The 20,480-nt window shown below is 37.1% G+C and overlaps 1 protein-coding gene across 1 annotated transcript; it reads left to right on the top strand.

Moving 5' to 3' along the window:
• Positions 5,741 to 20,145, top strand: LOC108637883 (ankyrin repeat domain-containing protein 26-like). Its single transcript, XM_018061399.1, has 3 exons — positions 5,741 to 5,865; positions 18,816 to 18,861; positions 19,990 to 20,145. The coding sequence occupies exons 1-3, from the start codon at positions 5,755 to 5,757 to the stop codon at positions 20,073 to 20,075; spliced, it is 243 nt and encodes an 80-aa protein (XP_017916888.1). The 5' UTR covers positions 5,741 to 5,754; the 3' UTR covers positions 20,076 to 20,145.

Genomic DNA, 20,480 nt, shown 5'->3' with positions numbered 1-20,480 from the left:
TTTCTCATCTAGTCTGTGAAGAATATTTTAGCCCTTAATTTATATTGTTGTCCTGGAGGGAGATCTTGTCTAAGTATACATTGGTTTAACAGGGAATACTTATTGATATGCACAATACTTGTCTGCATAAATGGAAAATATTTTAGCTTAACAGTTGTTAGGACACAACTAAGTACTTGTTACCATATCAATAATTTCTTCTTGGAGATACTGGTATAGTAAAACTTTTATTAAGAAACTAAATTCTATTAGTCTAATAGAATAGAATTGTTCAATTAAACGCTCATTTTTTTTCTCTGACTCTGAAATAAAAATGTAAAATTTCCTTCTTTCATTATGCAGCCAGAAGTGGGACTTATGGATTTCTAGCCTTTCACCAACTGTGAGGTTCTGGAGTTGGCTTCTCTGATATCCATAGCTTGTAACCTTAATTTTCTCATCCGAGTACTTGCTAGACATGAATAGTTCCTGGGAATGAATTGATTCAGAAAACTTTGATTTAGCAGTAGGGTAATATTTCCATGGCAGTGACTTCACCCTTCCTCTGATGGTCATGATAGTTCTGTACCACTCCATCCAGGAGGTGCTATTTGCATATTAACCCGTGGTCATTGTCCACTGTATAGTACAGAGAGGAAGTAAGTTACAAATTATTATAAGTGGAGAACACTGCTAGTTGGTTAGTGGAGTCAGTGAACATTCTTGAGGTACTGGATGCATATGTTCTGGGCCTCATGCTCACCCTTACTGCCATTTGCAGTGGTATGGAGAGTGATTTCAGTGTGACTTGTGTTGAAGACGATTTCTGTTGGCATGACATCTGCCTTATATATCAAATTGTTTTGCAGATAAAATACAGTGACCGTAATAACACCAATTACAAACAGTTCTTATTCTATGCGACTTACTCTTCTAAATAGTTTATGTATGTGGTTAGTCACTCAGTTGTGTCCAATTCTTTGTGACCTCATGAACAGTAGCACACCAGACTCCTCTGTCCATGGGATTCTCCAGCCAAAAATACTAGAGTGGGTTTCCTTCTGGCAATACTGGAGCCATATGCTTCTCTAAAGTACATTATGTAAACTCCGCAATATAATCTTCCAAAAATCCCACTGAGGTTGATGCTACCATTATCTCCATTTTATGGATGGAGAAACAGACACAGAAAGGTTAAGTGATTTGCTCTAGGACACGCAGCTCAGATCTGATGGAACTGTGACAGAGGCCCATGCATTCTGGCTCCTGTGTAGCTTCTCACAGGAGGTTGCCTCTCACACCAGGTTGTCACCAACAGCAGTGTTAGCTCTCATAACTACTGGAAGATCTGTGGTTATTTACATATGTGAATATTTAAAGTGATGGCCTATGTGGAGCCTGGATAAAAAAAAAAAAATTTGTTTACCATAAGGTAGTTTTCTGTCTTTCCGCATTTGAGTAGTTTATAAATTTGTGTGTTTATTTGAGAAAATCTGATTTAAAGCATGGATGATGTTGTGTTTGAATGCTGGAGGAGAGGTCAGTAACCTGTAGAGGGCAGACAGGAAATATTTTCACTTTGTGGACTATAAGGTGTCTGTTGTAATACTCATCTCTGCTGTATGGCAGGAAAGCAGCTGTTAACGATATGCAGACAAAAGAGACAAAAACCAATGATGGCGGATTTACTAGGTTATTAGTAGTTAAAACAGTTGTTTTTTCTTTTTTTTTTTTTTAGTTGCAAGAAGCACAGGATCAACTTACAGAGGCTGTGAGATGTGCTGAGAAAACACAGGATCACGTCCAAAAGTACGATTTAAAGCCGCTTAGAAAATAAGTATAAAGCAGATAAACAGTATAATATGAGAATAGATCAACAGTGATAATAAACATATTATCATGAAGCTGTGTAACATTTCAGCTTTGAGCTTTTTTGAGATACATAATTTCCCCCCATTATTTCCATATTTTGCACATTATCCACAAGTAAAAAGTGAAAGCTTTAATCGCTCAGTCGTGTCTGATTCTGTGCAACCCCGTGGGTTCTAGCCTTCCAGGCTCCTTCCTCCATAGAATTCTCCAGGCAAGAATCCTGGAGTGGGTTGCCATTCCCTTCTCCAGGGGATCTTCCTGACGCAGGGATCGAACCTGGGTCTCCTGCATTGCCAGCAGATTCTTTACCATCTGAGCCACCAGGGAAGGCGATTAGTCACAAACAGAAAAACAGTACAGTTGCCAAATCATCTACTTTGCAAAATTCTAAGAACCTGTGTAATTGAACCTGCAGATATTTGTTCAAAAACAGTGTGATATTTAAAAAATCTATGTGTGAAGGAATGCCGTGACAGTCCGAGGGTTAAAACTATGCCTTCCAAGGCAGAGGGTGTGGGTTTGATCCCTGGTTGGAGAGCCAGGACCCCACGTCCCTCACAGCCAAAAAACCAAAACATAAAACAGAAGCAATATGCAGTCAATTCAATAAAGACTTTAAAAATGGTCTATGTCCAAGAAAAATCTTTAAAAAAAAAATCTTATGTGTGAGAATAATTATTTTTAAATCTGCATTTTAGGCTTGAAATTGAAAATGCTGAGTTACAAACTACAGTCAAGGGAGAATGGCACTGAAACATGTATACTATCATGTAAGAATCAAATCACCAGTCTGTGTCCAATGCAGGATACAGCATGCTTGGGGCTGGTGCACGGGGAAGACCCAGAGGGATGTTGTGGGGAGGGAGGTGGGGGGGGGGTTCATGTTTGGGATCACATGTACACCCGTGGTGGATTCATGTCAATGTATGGCAAAACCAATACAGTATTGTAAAGTAAAATAAAGTAAAAATAAAAATTAAAAAAAATGCTAATGTTAAAAAAAAAAGCAAGCAGGCAAAATTGAACAGCTTCAGAAAAACCTGTTAAGTACAAGATTGGTGAGTCAACCTCTTAATTTCTGTCATACTGAGAAAGGATTTTAATTTTTTTTACTAGTAATATATAAGGATATTTTGGACAATGTGAAAAGTTTCATTGATTAGCTTATTGTATTTTTATTGATACTGCTTGCTACTAGTACTGTGGTTCCTCTATAGAAGAAGTTGACTGAATTCATAAAATTAATGATTTTTATAGTAAGATTTTAATTTAAAAAATTGTGACAGTCCAAAAGCAATATTTCATATAGACCACGTTTTGTTTGTTCATTCATCTGTCAATGAAATTCCACCTTCTCACTATTGTTAATAATGCTGCTTTGAACATTGGTACACAAACATCTATTTGAGTCCAGAAATTTGAGTAATGATTTGATTGAGAATTTTGAGTTTCTTTTGTAATCCAGATCTTTCTGTGAGATTTTTGAGAATGAATCATTTTAAATATTGTAGTTTGTTCTCTTCATTAAGAATGAATACTATAATGTAAGAAACGAATTGCCAGTCTAGGTTCGATACAGGATACAGGATGCTTGGGGCTGGTGCACTGGGATGACCCAGAGAGATGATATGGGGAGGGTGGTGGGAGGGGTGTTCAGGGTTGGGAACTCATGTACTTCTGTGGCGGATTCATGTCAATGTATGGCAAAACCAATATGGTATTGTAAAGTAAAATAATAATAATAAAAAAAGAATGAATACTATGTATAGAACCATTTTTCTGAACGAATGTATTTTTCATTTGTTGGATTTTTTTTTTAAGAGATGAGGTTGCATGGGAATTTTTCAAAGGTTGTTTTAGTAAGGTGTGACTTAACAAAACCTGGAATATCTTGAACAATTATGAAAATTATTTTAGGACATCTCTAGAAAGTAAAATGTAAACATAGGCAGTCTTTTAAAAACCTTTCATTAACATTTAGTATTTTATGTGTAAAAGGCTCTATTTTTAACAAATAAATGTTGGCAATTTAAATTCCAGATAAATGATGAAATGAAAAATAATTTTAAGTTGTTTTAAGAAAAGTCATCAATTTTGAAATCTGTTATTGGCATCAATCAGTTTAATAACTGTGTTTACTATAAATTCATGTTAGTTTGTGAACTCATGAGAAATAATATTTTTAAGAAAGAATATAAAGTCTCTCTAGGTATTTAAAAATAATTTTCTCAAATTGTTTTTTTTCTAAGTCTGAGGATGAAAAGGAACAATTAAAGAAATACATTGAATTAAAATAATCTCTGGAAAATAGCTTGGACCAAGAAAAGAAGAAAAACAGTGAGTTAGAAAAAAAGATTACTGGGTAAGATTTTAATATTTCTGATAACCTCAATTATTTTATTTTATTTAAAACCTTAGACACAAATTCATTTTTTTGTGTATTTTCATAATTAAACACATCCTATTTCAAAGTTTATTGTGGAAAGTCAGCACAATCTGAAATGTTTTTGAGTGCAGCAGTGTTATACTTATCTGTAATGATTTCTAAACAGTAACAACTGTGCCTCTGCATATAGTAATGTCACTCTCTTCCTCATCATCTATGCTGAATTTTTACTTCTGCAAAGTATCTTTGTTCTTTTTGGTAATCCTGCCTTCTTTTAATTGTGTTCCTTCCCTTCATCATTCAAGTAATTTATTATCTAAAAACCTACCTGTGTTATTGTTGAACAACATTAAAAAGTATCTTGATTTGGCTTATATTTTCTTTTTGCCCCCAAATTTTAGTTATAAAATGTACATATAAAAATCTATGTGTAACTTAAAGAATAATAAAATTAGTGACCATGTTTTGATCAGTCAGATAAAAAACTGCTTCTGTTTTTCTTGCTGAGTACGGTTAATCCTCATCATCTACAGATTCAGCCAACCCAAGATAAAAAGTATTCGGGGAAAAAATTTGAGAAAGTTCCAAAAAGCAAAACTTGGATTGGTCTCAAGCTGGCGACTATTTCCATAGTGTTTACACTGTATTTATAACTATTAACAAAATATTTACATTGTATTAGATAATGTAAGAGATCTAGGGATGACTGAAAGTATAGGGAAGATGTGCTTAGGGAGACTTGAGCATCCGTGGATTTTGTATCCACTGAGTGTTGGGGGATTTTTGAACCAGTCCTCTGTGGATGCCAAGTGATGATTATACAAAGAGTTCTTCTCTGATTCTCATTAATATTTTTCTCTTTTAATTTTCTCTACATTGCTTTGCATTTTGTTAACAATGTGCTGGGCAAGATTTCTACATCTCTTAAAACAGTCTTGAAGAGACTGGTACACTCTCTTTTCTGACTTCCTTTCTTCTAAAACTCTCAGCCTGGGTTATTTCCCACTTAACTCAGGCTCCAAAGGCTTTCCTTTTTTTTCAATTTTGAGTGAGACTCTTGTTGGTTTTTTGTATCTACTTTCTTTTCTTTTTGTAGAGGCTGTGGTCAGTAGGAACAAACGTGTCTTGCGTCTTTTCAAATAACATTCATATATCATATCTGTTCATCTTTAGCTTGAATACTAATCTCTGGTTTATAACTAATATTTAATAATAAATTAATATTTCACACTAGCATGCTAAAAATTGATGTTAACTTAATTATAAGAACTCATATATTACATATATCACACACAGTATATTTAAATGTGATAAAATTTTTCTTCATAATATTTATCTAAGATTAGAATTAAGTTATTATGCTTTCAAGGAATATTAGATTTGAATAATGAGAAAGGATTATAATTTATGAATTTGTTTGCTTTATCTGATAGAACATATAGTTTAATTATTAAATATCTGCTCTTAAAGAACTTACTCATTCTATACATTTCTACAGATTTAAGAAACTTTTAAAAATGACAAGAAGGAAGTTAAATGAATATGAAAATGGAGAGCTTAGTTTCCATGGAGATTTAAAAACCAGTCAAACGGAAATGGATATTCAAATTAATATGCTAAAACATAAGGTAATTTTTAATCAGTTTTAGAACCCCAAAATCACTTAATTTGGGGAAATATTATCATTCCATGCTTTGAACAGTAAAACACAGATTTGTCTATTAATTTTTTAGGTTGGACACCAGTAAAAAAGACAGCTTTTCCCCATATCATTTTTAGATAAAAAGGACACACTCTTACTCTCTCTGTCTTGTATCGTGGCTGGTGATCTGAAGCTGAGCAGCACAGCATTAATGACCCCAAAGTATCCGTTGTTTTTGGTGACAGGTTTGTTGAAATCTAATGAACATACCTTGCAGTTCTTTCATTTAAACTGTACAGTTCAGTAACTTTATTGTGTTTAAAGGGTTATACAGGCATTACCACTTTAGAACATTTTCATCACCCTCCAAAGAAATCACCCTGTGCCAGTTTTCCCTTCCTGATCTTCCCAGCCTGAGGGAAACATGACTCCACTCCCTGATGTGTAGATGTCCCTTTTCTGGACATTTCGTGTCAGTGGAATCACACAATATGGGATCCTTTGTGACCGCCTTCTTTCATTTAGCATAATATTTTCAAGGTACATCTAATATGTATCAGTATTTCCTTGCTTTTATTGCTCAATAATTGCCTTTGACTGTGTGGATCACAATCAACTGTGGCAAATTCTGAAAGAGATGGGAATACCAGACCACCTAACCTGCCTCTTGAGAAATCTGTATGCAGGTCAGGAAGCAACAGTTAGAACTGGACATGGAACAACAGACTGGTTCCAAATAGGAAAAGGAGTACGTCAAGGCTATATATTGTCACCCTGCTTATTTAACTTCTATGCCGAGTACATCATGAGAAACGCTGGACTGGAAGAAACAGAAGCTGGAATCAAGATTGCTGGGAGAAATATCAATAATCTCAGATATGAAGATGATACCACCCTTATGGCAGGAAGTGAAGAGGAGCTAAAAAGCCTCTTGATGAAAGTGAAAGAGGAGAGTGAAAAAGTTGGCTTAAAGCTCAACATTCAGAAAACGAAGATCATGGCATCCGGTCCCATCACTTCATGGGAAATAGATGGGAAAACAGTGGAAACAGTGTCAGACTTTATTTTGGGGGGCTTCAAAATCACTGCAGATGGTGACTGCAGCCATGAAATTAAAAGACACTTACTCCTTGGAAGAAAAGTTATGACCAACCTAGATAGCTTATTCCAAAACAGAGACATTACTTTGCTGACTAAGGTCCATCTAGTCAAGGCTATGGTTTTTCCTGTGGTCATGTATAGATGTGAGAGTTGGACTGTGAAGAAGGCTGAGCACCGAAGAATTGATGCTTTTGAAGTGTGGTGCTGGAGAAGACTCTTGAGAGTCCCTTGGACTGCAAAGAGACCCAACCAGTCCATTCTGGAGGAGATCAACCTTGGGATTTCTTTGGAAGGAATGATGCTAAAGCTGAAGCTCCAGTACTTTGGCCACCTCATGTGAAGAGTTGACTCATTGGAAAAGACTCTGATGCTGGGGGGCAGGAGGAGAAAGGGACAACAGAGAATAAGATGGCTGGATGGCATCACGGACTCGATGGACGTGAGTCTGGGTGAACCACAGGAGTTGGTGATGGACAGGGAGGCCTGGCGTGCTGCAATTCATGGGGTTGCAAAGAGTCGGACACAAGTGAGCGACTGAATGGAACTGAACTGAATATTCTATTGTATGGACGTTCCACATTTTATTTATTCATTCATCATCTGATGGACCTTTGGGGTTGTTTGTAATTTTTGGCTAATGTCGGTAATGTTGCTGTGAACATTTATGTCTAAGCTTTGATGTGAACATATTTTTTCACTTCTTTTGGGAATACAGTTATGAATAGAATTGCTGTATTACATAGCAACTCTGTTTAACCTTTTGAGGACCTGCCATACTGTTTTCCAACATGGCAGCATCATTTTATATTTTTATCCAAGGTATGTAAAACGTTCCCATTTCTATACATTCCTGTCAACACTAGTCATTACCTGTCTCTGTGAGTATAGCCATCCTAGCAAGTATGAAGTGGCATCTCATGGTGTTTTATTTCTCGCTGGACAATGAAGATTGAGTTCTAGATTAGTAACTACTCAAAGCTACCCACCTCTTTTAGAATTTCAGTAAATTGAGATGAGGTCAAAAGTCTGATTTTGGTAATTAAACTATTTCTAGTTATTTCTTATAGTTCAAATCATATGTCTCATTGCTTACTAGTCTTCATTGTTTTCAAACTTGAGCAGAAATTCTGAGTCACACCTGCCTATTTGTAAGAAATTGTAATGGAAGGGAACCCTGAAAAAACTTCTTCCTGAGTAGTTCTTAAGTCTTTCTTCTAGTTATATGCTTCTTCTCCTCAACATTGTCATTAAAACTCTTACCCTTTATTATATTCCAGTTTATAAGAGATCAGTTTCTACCTGCATTTAAGTTATGCTTTTATTTTCTCTTTTTCAAAAATCCATTTTTCTGTTTTTTCCTAATCAGCTTTAAGTTTAGTGGCTTCAATAAACAACATTGGTTTTGTTCAAAATCTACACTTAGGAAATGGTGGCCAGGACAGCTGGCTTCTCGTCCCCTTGGCTTCAGATGGGGCAGCTCGAGGGCTGGGGATTGGAATTGGGTGAAGGTGTGTTCATTCCCATGTCTGATAGTTGGTATCTGTGGTTGGCTGGACTTTGGTGAAGGCAGACAAGTGAAACACCTCTCCTGAACACCTAGGCTCTCTTTGCAGCCTGGGCTTACTTGCAACATGGAGCCTGGTTCCCAGGTTGAGAGCCAGGAAAAAGCTCTGCCGCCTTGTATAACCTCGCTTTGCAGTACACACAGCATCACTTTCATCATCTTCTGTTCAATAGGAGCAAGTCACTTATACTTGACCTATATTCTACCTTTTTTACAGAATAAAGTTTTAAAAACTAATGGGTACATTTAAAAACTAGCACAGTAACTCATTGGCCACAATTTTTTATATTCCTTCCAATGAAAAATACCCTTTTCCCTACTCATTCCCTCACAAATCTCAGTTGTTAAGTGTGAGGCCCAGGCTCAAGTAGAGGTCTTACCATCTTCATCAGGTGGATGGCACATGGGGATGAGGTTTCTGGGTGTGATTTCTAGAGTGTAACCCTGTGAGCACAACCCTGTCAGTACTAAGACTTGAGAACTAAAGGGACAAGTTATCTGCCACCCACATCCCCACCATTCTGCTGAATGACTAGACTCTCCTGTCCAGAAATGGGAAACAGGAGGCACCGTAGTCCATAGCAGCTCTGAGGTCCAGTTTGGTGCTGCCAGGTCTTTGATGAGGACTTGGTCCTGCCCATAGGAGTGCTTCTCCTTTGCTCTACCCTCTGAGCTCTGTGTACTGTCCTTTTCATAAGAAATGACCTCTATCTGCAGCTGAGTCATGTTTCTTAAGCCAGCTTCCTCTTTATTGAACTTCAAAGAAAATCCCAAAGGCCTATTCTCATTTGTATGTCGTGGTCTCTGTTAGGCCAAGCACTGTTTTTTGTTGTCAAGGTTCTCTTTAAAGCTTTTAGTGTCCTGTGAATTGGATTGGGATTCACATCATTGGAGAGGCTACCCTCACAAATCTTTTTTGAGAGAAGCTCTGCACCTTGGGCTTCTTATGAAGCTTTGTAGGATAATGCCTTTAAAATTCTTATGCCCTTAAGATCTTTAAAGGAATTTGAGGCACCACCTTAAGTCTTTTCAGGGTCTTAATGAAGGGTTTTACAGTCTACAGGCTTCACCTTTAGACCATGTTTTCCTGGCAGCACCCTAGATTTGATCTTAGCCCAGAAGCTGTTTCTCTCTTTTAGCATCATGTGACCACTGGACATGTGGGGATGCTGTAAAGGAGATAACAGATATTGAACCCAAATATAATTGAGCCTTGTTCCTTTATATTTAATAATCCTCTCCCTTTTTTTGATAGCTTATCCCTCTCATTGATGTTACTTTCAACTGGTTCTTAGCAAGAGTTTCCTTTCCCCTGTGTTTCAGTGTCATTTTCTTCTCTTGCCTAGAAGCTGTCACCAGCAGCCTCTTTAAGGGCCATCAGGATTCAGTTTACCATGTCATGAAGCCCTTTGGGTTTTCATTTCTTTCTTTGCATCCATTCAGATCTCACCTACTTCCAGGTCGAAAGGCATTCTCACATCTTTTAGTTCTTTTTTAATGGTACTTTTAATATCAGTATCTGTGCCAGGTATTTATTGCCAGCAAATTGTATAATAAACCACGTCAAAGCCTAGTGGCTCAAAACAGCATTTACTTTGTTCACAAATTTGTGTTGAGGCACGGCTCAGTGAGTGAGGCCAACATGTGTCTTTTCCAGTTGGCATCAGCTGGGATGTCGTGAAGGTGGGGACCAGAGTCATCTGAAGATTAGTTCATGCACATGTCTGGCAGTTGGAGCTGGCTTTTGGATAAGACATTAGTTGGGGGCGGTCAATGGGGGCACTGACAAGGTGCTCAGTATGTGGTCTGGACTTCTTCACAGCGTAGTGACTGATGCTAAGGGTGGGCTTGCCCACAGAGCAAAAGTCAGTTTCCCCAGACTCTGTCCAGTAGAAATCAATTACTGAGGCCAGCACATATTTAAGGGGAGGGAATTTCAGAGAAAAGTGTCAAAGAATTTGTAGACAGTTTCAATACCACCACCTCCACTCACCTCGACTTACCGAGTAATCATTCTGCCTAAAGGAAAGTTCTTTGCAACTCGGTGTCACTGAAATTCCTGCAAATTCTGTTTGTTGTTTTGTTTGGTATGTTCTGTTCTGTGAAAAGTAACAAATGGTTACCAAAATGAGGCATTTGTTGTTGTTGTTCAGGAAAATGTATGGATCATCTCACTAAGCTATTAGGAGATGGGATTTCATTAACCTTTTGAATTATTTTTTTTTGGAATGCAGTTCAAATTAGCAAAAACTATTCACAGTTCAGAAAAAGACTTATGGGATTAGAATCCATATTTATAATATTTATTAATCAAAGTCGTATTTTCATAATCTTCCTTTGGGAAGTGTTTATTAACTCAGCCCTAGGTAACTCAATACAGTATCCCTCAAACTTCTTTAAAACATGGGGCATTAAGATGGGGGGAAGGAGTAAGGGACATTCTACTAAGAGGTGACTTGTAGTCATTTTATGGGAAAAATACAAAAGAGTATAAAATCAAGTGCAAATGTTCTGTGACAAAGATGATGACAGTGAAGAATATATTTTGTGCCTCTTGGTGGTTTGAACTTCTTTCTTGATTCTCTGAGTAATCCCTGGTCCTACATTCTACAATACAGATACCATCATATCTATTTGATCCTGGGTTTGAGTTAGGCTGTGCTCAGTCCACTTTCTTCATTAGCAAACAGTATCGTTTTATTCTTGAAGACTGATAATTCTCGAAACTGCATCTTCAAAATGTCTGCACCTGGATGCAAAAAATCAAGTTCTTCGAGAGGAGTTATTATCTATGAAAGGAATGCAAAAGAAATGTGAAAAACTAGAGAAGAATAAAAAGAAGTTGGAGCAAGAAGTAGTGAACCTCAGAAGTCATATAGAAATGAATATGTTTGTTAGCCATCCATATGTCTTCTTTGGAGAAATGTCTATTTAGTTCTTTGGCCCATTTTTTGATTGGGTCGTTTATTTTTCTGGAATTGAGCTGCAGAAGTTGCTTGTATATTTTTGAGATTAGTTGTTTGTCAGTTGCTTCATTTGCTATTATTTTCTCCCATTCAGAAGGCTGTCTTTTCACCTTGCTTATATTTTCCTTTGTTGTACAGAAGCTTTTAATTTTAATTAGATCCCATTTGTTTATTTTTGCTTTTATTTCCAGAATTCTGGGAGGTGGATCATAGAGGATCCTGCTGTGATTTATGTCTGAGAGTGTTTTGCCTATGTTCTCCTCTAGGAGTTTTATAGTTTCTGATCTTACATTTAGATCTTTAATCCATTTTGAGTTTATTTTTGTGTACGGTGTTAGAAAGTGATCTAGTTTCATTCTTTTACAAGTGGTTGACCAGTTTTCCCAGCACCACTTGTTAAAGAGATTGTCTTTACTCCATTGTATATTCTTGCCTCCTTTGTCAAAGATAAGGTGTCCATATGTGTGTGGATTTATCTCTGGGCTTTCTATTTTGTTCCATTGATCTATATGTCTGTCTTTGTGCCAGTACCATACTGTCTTGATGACTGTGGCTTTGTAGTAGAGCCCGAAGTCAGGCAAGTTGATTCCTCCAGTTCCATTCTTCTTTCTCAAGATTGCTTTGGCTATTCGAGGCTTCACACCAGTCAGAATGGCTGTGATCCAAAAATCTGCAAGCAATAAATGCTGGAGAGGGTGTGGAGAAAAGGGAACCCTCCTACACTGTTGGTGGGAATGCAAACTAGTACAGCCACTATGGAGAACAGTGTGGAGATTCCTTAAAAAATTGCAAATAGAACTGCCTTATGACCCAGCAATCCCACTGCTGGGCATACACACCGAGGAAACCAGAATTGAAAGAGACACATGTACCCCAATGTTCATCGCAGCACTGTTTATAATAGCCAGGACATGGAAACAACCTAGATGTCCATCAGCAGATGAATGGATAAGAAAGCTGTGGTACATATACACAATGGAGTATTACTCAGCCGTTAAAAAGAATTCATTTGAATCAGTTCTGATGAGATGGATGAAACTGGAGCCAATTATACAGAGTGAAGTAAGCCAGAAAGAAAAACACCAATACAGTATACTAACACATATATATGGAATTTAGGAAGATGGCAATGACGACCCTGTATGCAAGACAGGAAAAAAGACACAGATGTGTATACCGGACTTTTGGACTCAGAGGGAGAGTGAGAGGGTGGGATGATTTGGGAGAATGGGAATTCTAACATGTATACTGTCATGTAAGAATTGAATCGCCAGTCCATGTCTGATGTAGGGTGCAGCTTGCTTGGGGCTGGTGCATGGGGATGACCCAGAGAGATGTTGTGGGGAGGGAGGTGGGAGGGGGGTTCATGTTTGGGAATGCATGTAAGAATTAAAGATTTTAAAATTAAAAAAAAAATAGAAATGAATATGATAGAACACAGTCAAGTAGAGCAGTATAAAGGGGAGATTGAAGAAAGGGCGAGACAGGATCTCGTAGAGAAATTAAAGGAAGTCAACCTATTTTGCAGGTTAATTTGTTCGTCTGTCATGTGCTTGAATTCACCTCATCGTAAATTACATTTTGGATCTATACAGCTTATGGGTTTTCTCTATTTCCCTTAGAGCAGTTGGTTTGGTAGTTTTCTGGAAGGAAGGGGACACTTGTGACACTTGTTTCTCCCTTTAAATATTTCTGTTTCCATCACAGTTATCACCAAATTGACCTATCAGAATGATTCTCACTAGAGAATCCTTTCATTTATAAGACCAATTGGTATAAAACAAGACTACTAGGAGGAAAAGAAAATATTGTGCTTTAGAACTGGTACCATCCTCTTGAATTATTTTTAAGTTGTCTTGTTCAGTTTTTAAAATTTTAAGTTGATCCTCTTGTTCTTTGAATTATCAGATTATATAAGCACCACTATAACAATAATTCCACTTTCATTTTATAATTCTCATGTAATTCACTTCACATTGATGATAATTGTTTTAAACTTCTGCTTTTTCTTTTTTTTTTAATTTTAAAATCTTTAATTCTTACATGCGTTCCCAAACATGAACCCCCCTCCCACCTCCCTCCCCACAACATCTCTCTGTGTCATCCCCATGCACCAGCCCCAAGCAAGCTGCACCCTACGTCAGACGTGGACTGGCGATTCAATTCTTACATGACAGTATACATGTTAGAATTCCCATTCTCCCAAATCATCCCACCCTCTCCCTCTCCCTCTGAGTCCAAAAGTCCGTTATACACATCTGTGTGTTTTTTCCTGTCTTGCATACAGGGTCGTCATTGCCATCTTCCTAAATTCCATATATATGTGTTAGTATACTGTATTGGTGTTTTTCTTTCTGGCTTACTTCACTCTGTATAATTGGCTCCAGTTTCATCCATCTCATCAGAACTGATTCAAATGAATTCTTTTTAACGGCTGAGTAATACTCCATTGTGTATATGTACCACAGCTTTCTTATCCATTCATCTGCTGATGGACATCTAGGTTGTTTCCATGTCCTGGCTATTATAAACAGTGCTGCGATGAACATTGGGGTACATGTGTCTCTTTCAATTCTGGTTTCCTCGGTGTGTATGCCCAGCAGTGGGATTGCTGGGTCATAAGGCAGTTCTATTTGCAATTTTTTAAGGAATCTCCACACTGTTCTCCATAGTGGCTGTACTAGTTTGCATTCCCACCAACAGTGTAGGAGGGTTCCCTTTTCTCCACACCCTCTCCAGCATTTATTGCTTGCAGATTTTTGGATCACAGCCATTCTGACTGGTGTGAAGCCTCGAATAGCCAAAGCAATCTTGAGAAAGAAGAATGGAACTGGAGGAATCAACTTGCCTGACTTCGGGCTCTACTACAAAGCCACAGTCATCAAGACAGTATGGTACTGGCACAAAGACAGACATATAGATCAATGGAACAAAATAGAAAGCCCAGAGATAAATCCACACACATATGGACACCTTATCTTTGACAAAGGAGGCAAGAATATACAATGGAGTAAAGACAATCTCTTTAACAAGTGGTGCTGGGAAAACTGGTCAACCACTTGTAAAAGAATGAAACTAGATCACTTTCTAACACCGTACACAAAAATAAACTCAAAATGGATTAAAGATCTAAATGTAAGATCAGAAACTATAAAACTCCTAGAGGAGAACATAGGCAAAACACTCTCAGACATAAATCACAGCAGGATCCTCTATGATCCACCTCCCAGAATTCTGGAAATAAAAGCAAAAATAAACAAATGGGATCTAATTAAAATTAAAAGCTTCTGTACAACAAAGGAAAATATAAGCAAGGTGAAAAGACAGCCTTCTGAATGGGAGAAAATAATAGCAAATGAAGCAACTGACAAACAACTAATCTCAAAAATATACAAGCAACTTCTGCAGCTCAATTCCAGAAAAATAAACGACCCAATCAAAAAATGGGCCAAAGAACTAAATAGACATTTCTCCAAAGAAGACATACGGATGGCTAACAAACACATGAAAAGATGCTCAACATCACTCATTATTAGAGAAATGCTTTTTCTTTTAACCTTTAAAATTGCTTTCTGAATCACTGGCTCAAAACTAAAGGGAGCAAATATCATTTTCCAGGTTAATGATTATTTTTATTTATTTATTTATTTTTGATTATTTTAAAAATGTTATCTTTTAAAATTTGCCTTAGATACAAGTAGCTCTCAGGAGAACTTAGAGCAGTTACAAGAGAAGAATAATGCTTCCATAAGAAGTCAGCTGGAACTCGGAATTAAATAAAGACTTGGAATCTGCACTCTCCAAGGTGAAAACTTTGCAAGAAGATTCTCATAAAGCAGAGTTGGAAAAATATAAGCAACTCTACCTAGTAGAACTAGAAGTTAGAAAGTCGTTGGAAGGTAAACTAGACAGGCAAGTCAAAACACAGAATCGCAGAACGTAAATTTAGTTAATTAATTTGTCTCTAAAGCCTAATTTTTCTAGAGCGCAGTTCATGAGATTAGTAGGAAGTTTAAGGCTAACTAGATGGTCACTGCTAGAGGGCGCCCTAAGACAAACAATTAATACTGTGTCCTTTTAAGTTTTACCACACAGAGTTGGAAACTACTGAAGTGACTTAGCAGCAGCAGCATACTGCATAAAGGCATGCTTGTGAAATTGGGGGCAATTAACATAACACAGGAGTGAAAGACAGGATAATTCACAGAGTGGCTAGAAATAGTATGGTGACCTGACTGAGGGGGTGTGTGGAGGATGGAAAGGACAGATGGCACCTCCAGTGCCTAGTCCAGGTTTCCCCACTGTCTGAAAGCAGAGCATTCCTAGGAAGCCTTTCATAAGCCAAAACAGCATACAGCAAAGAAGTAGGTACCCGAGGGCACGTTCTGCTAGTTGAAGCCTAAAATGAATATGCACAAGTGAAGCACAGGTGCTCCCACATAGGGTTTGGGGTTGTGGTGACTTGACACTGAGATGTGGGGTGTGGCTTCCAGGGAAGGAGCCCAGTTGGGCCAGTCTCCCTGCTTGGGGAGCATGATGCCTTTTACTGTAAAATGTACACTGAACCTTTTTATATGAAATCAAAAAGTCTCTTATTTTTTTTTTTAATTATCAAAAACAGATGCTGATGTAGGCCTTTCCTAGAAGTAAAGTTACATAAAGTGAACTTTGGAAAAGCAGGGGATACTTGTAATTGTTCTTGGTGCTGTTTTAGCTCTTTTCAATCACCTATTGACTTTCTTGTCCTCCCCTTTAGATTGTGACTCTAGATGATTCCTCAGAGCCAAAAGCTTAATTTCTCCAAGATCAAGAGTGAAAAGTGTATACAAGGTGGTGAAAGCAAATGCTTGAAAGTGGCTTTGTGGGATGGGGTGTTTCTTCATCCCTGAACTGTTTCCTGGAGGCAGGTGTGTCCCAGAGGGCAGCAGGTGTCACTGTGAGGCCACCTCCCTTTCTCTCTGATGCCCTTTCTCTCCTCTCCCAACTGTGACTTGTTACTTGAAGAGCCCTTCTTTAGAACAAGGTTACAACTATCAGTCTGAGTGAACTCTGGGAGTTTGTGATGGACAGGGAGGCCTGGCATGCTGCGATTCATGGGGTTGCAAAGAGTCAGACACGACTGAGCGACTGAACTGAACACTAAGTAAAAGTCATAATTAGCTGTGCTAATAAACGAGACAGAAATTTTATGATTTTTTTTGTCCCAGAGTTCTTGATTTTAAGAGATACTTATTAAAGTATTAAATTTCTTGAAAAGCTGCATTTAAATTCTACTTTAGAAATGAAATCTTATTGCCTAATATCCAAAAGTATTCTTTCAGATGTTTCACTTCCTTTCTAATTGATTTCAGTTGGCAATGGTTCATAATCATTTTCAAGCTCTGCTATACCCGACGAAGTTTTTCTGCCTCTAAGCATAAGTGAATCACTGGGATCTAAACACTAACCATAAATAGATGCTTTTTGTTTAAAGGAATCCTAGATAAATCCTTTTTATGAATTAAATAAACTTACAATACTAAACCAAAACATTAATTTCTAGTTTTAGCTTAACATTTTTTGTCATTTTCTTACATAAATTTTGTCGTTTCTTACAAAAATGACGTTTTCGTCATTTTCTTTAATTGCTATTTTACCTATAGCATTTTTATTTAAAATTAAAAAAAATCTTGCTGAGCATTTGTAGAATATTTCTAGATTTGTAGTTAATTCAAACATTTAAACATTATAAATGAAGCTTACTTTATCTCTATCTTGATATCACCTAGATGAATGGTATCTAAGATGGCAATGATGGGGAGTCTTGAAATTGCAACCAGTTTTCACTGTTCAATCATTGTGATTAAAATATCCATTTCAGTCAATGCGCACAGGTTTATGGTTTTGATGGTGTTTTCCTGATGTTTGTGATGTATGGAAAAGTAACCCTTGTTAAATTTAGTCTCAACCTGTTTTCTCATTTGGCTTCTTGCCATCGTAGGAGAGCAATTAAGGTTTCTTTCACAGCACTGCATCTACACTGGGTCTTAGCACTTGAGAGCTGTGAAACTGGAGGATGTGCTGTAGCTGTGCGGTCACAGTGGGCCTCCGAACACTTCATCCCAAGTCAGACACTTCCCCATGCAGGCCTAAAGGAGGAAGCAAATGCTTGACCCCCATCCCAGACACAGGCTGCCTACTCCACACCCAAGTTCACAGTGCTGTGGGCACATACATCTTTTCAAAGTAGGGATCTGGAACCAAGCAAGCACTTTGGGAGAAGTTCTTTCTCCCAAACTCACTGGTTAGGTAAATCTCCTCACCTCTTATAAGGAGGGTAGGAGTATAAGTCCTTACCTTGAAACTTTTCTCCTTCAAGTTCCCTGTCATGTGTTTTGTTTTTTAAAATATGCTTTATAAATTAACTATATCAACTGACTGCTACATATAGGAGTTTGACAATAATTTATTCTTGTTCTTGCTTTAAAACATGATTTAGTTAAAAAGCTACTATGTCATGTCATGCCAAAAGCATTATTGAACTATGTAAGAAGGTTTTACATATTCATTTTCTCTGCGTTATAGTTAAAAATCTATGTGTTTTTTTCTTAATCTGAGGAAGTAGCTGGCATAGGATACTGGACTCAGTAAGAAAGTCATTGGCTTTCTTACTTCTTTTGTAGAATTATGAACTTTGCCTAAATCATGACTCTCATACCTTAAAAAAAAGTTTTTTTTTTTTCCCAAAGTAAAAGCCTTTCTTAAAAAACAAACAAACAAACTTTTGTGTGGAACCATATTATATAAAACAGAGACAAGTATAAACCCTTTAGCCAAAGGAGTGGCCAGAGGTCCTGTTTTTTTGTTAATGGAAAAGTTTAAAGAAAACTGCAGATGTGTTCTCCTTAATAACATTCAACTCAAACTATTGCCTCCATTTGAACAGGATCCTCACCTAGAAATCAAAATAAAGTTGTATTTAAAGCAGGAGCTGTTAGGGGGAAAAGATAGTAATCTTGTGGGTCACTCCTAGAATCATGGGTCATTCTGTAATTCTTTGAAATTATGTGTACTCAATAGACTGATATTTATTGTACTTTTTATCAGATTAACATTCCATATATAGGTTCTCTGTTATTTATAAGTGGAATAAGTAGGAATATATTTTCTTTTATTTATATGATTATTTTTCTACTTAAGTAATCTTCAAATTAGGTCTAGTCTCTAAAAGTATTATTTAAATGCCACATTTAGTAAGTTGTATAACATTCCTATGATAATGTCTCTTGCTTAAGTTAAAGATAAATAATATTTGACTTATTTCAGATGCGGCAGGAGTTGGACAGGAGTATAACTAGAGAACTAAGAAAAGGTATGTTGCCAAAATGTATGAACTAAATTTAGATATTGATTTCTGAAATAAAAATAAGTGGCGTCTCTTTCCATTGTTTGGATAACAGATGCTATGTTAAATGTTTTCTTCTTATACATAGCTAACGAAAAATGTGAAAGCATGAGCAGTCGTAGTCAGAAATATTCTTCTTCCTCATTTATTCATCATGTTCCATAATTTAAAAAAAATCTCAAAAGTTCTATGTATTTCTATTTATTTCTGGCTGTATCCTTTCTCTACTACTGCCATCGCTGTGGAACTGTTCATCGGCACCCTGACAGAATTCTCAGAAAGCATGGAGTTCATCAACGTCTCAAGTGTCTGGTAGTGGTTAAGGCTAGAACACCCAGACTCAAGCAGTCATGTTTGCATAGCTGTCACTTGGTGGGTGACTTTATAATTTCTGCGTCATTGACTTTGTCACTAGTTTATCTCTTGCCCTCAGGAAAAGCTCCAAACACCTGCATCAATTTGGGTCCAAGTAGTTGACCTTATCTCTTTACCACCTTACTCTGTCCCTTAGCTGTGCATCTAAACAGCCAGACTGTGTAGGATCCCACAGATTCCTTTCCTCACCTCTGGTCTTTGTACGTGCTTCTCTCCTCTGACTCTTGTACTTTTTCCTGTCCTTCAGGCGGCTACTTCCATAGCACCTCCACCAAAAAGCTGGCAGTATTGACACAAAGCCGGCTGTCCCTTCTGAGTGTTCCTCGTGCCATCCTGTATACCTGTCTTAGTATTTATGACTCCATATGGAAATTGTCTGTTCATCTATTTTTACAGTTTATGGCATTATCATTTCTCAGGGTGAATGGGTCACCTTCATCTTGTAATTCCAGTGTTTGTCACAACACCTTAGCAGATAGTCATTGAGTAAATGAATGAAGAATGAGAAAGCCAGAAGCTCTGATACTCAGCCACATGTGGGACCGTGGGCCGATTATATAATTGTAATCTTGTATTTTGTTTTCTGTCATTTATAGATATGTTTCATTTTTCAGAGCACTTAGAAATATCTCAGGTTTTTTTTTGTTTATTTTTTTTTTTTACTAATACTGAGTTAACTCAAGTATTTTAGAGAAAGAATGTAATCCTTTTTCTTTCCAGCTGCTGCTGAATTTAAATCGAGTCCTATGGATTATCTCCTCTTGGAGCTACAGATGGGTCAAATCTGTCTCAGGACCTGCTTTTGAAAACATCACAAGAATATGTACAGATTTTGAAGAAAAATAAATGATCTAAAAGATAAATAGTAAAAATTTCCCTTCTGGACTGTTCTCATGACATTTTAGTTGTTTCTCATTAAACATGATGAGAAAATCTTTATTAAAGGGAAATGTTTTTGTGTGTATGATGAAAATTTATATGGTATTTAAAAAATACTACTTTTAAGTAGTATTAATACTACTTTTAAACAGTAGTATCTAACTACTTTTGCTACCAAGTATTTTCTCTGCAGCTAACTTGAGTGATTTAAAATAACCAGCACTGTTAAGTTTTCCATATTCAAAGTGAAAGTGTTAGTCACTCAGTCGTGTCCGACTCTGCGACCAATAGACTGCAGCTTGCCAGACTCCTCTGTCATCCACTATCTTGTG

This window comes from Capra hircus, chromosome 17 (assembly GCF_001704415.2).
Source record: "Capra hircus breed San Clemente chromosome 17, ASM170441v1, whole genome shotgun sequence".
Classification (NCBI taxonomy): domain Eukaryota; kingdom Metazoa; phylum Chordata; class Mammalia; order Artiodactyla; family Bovidae; genus Capra; species Capra hircus.
This window is presented reverse-complemented; position numbering and strand designations above follow the sequence as displayed.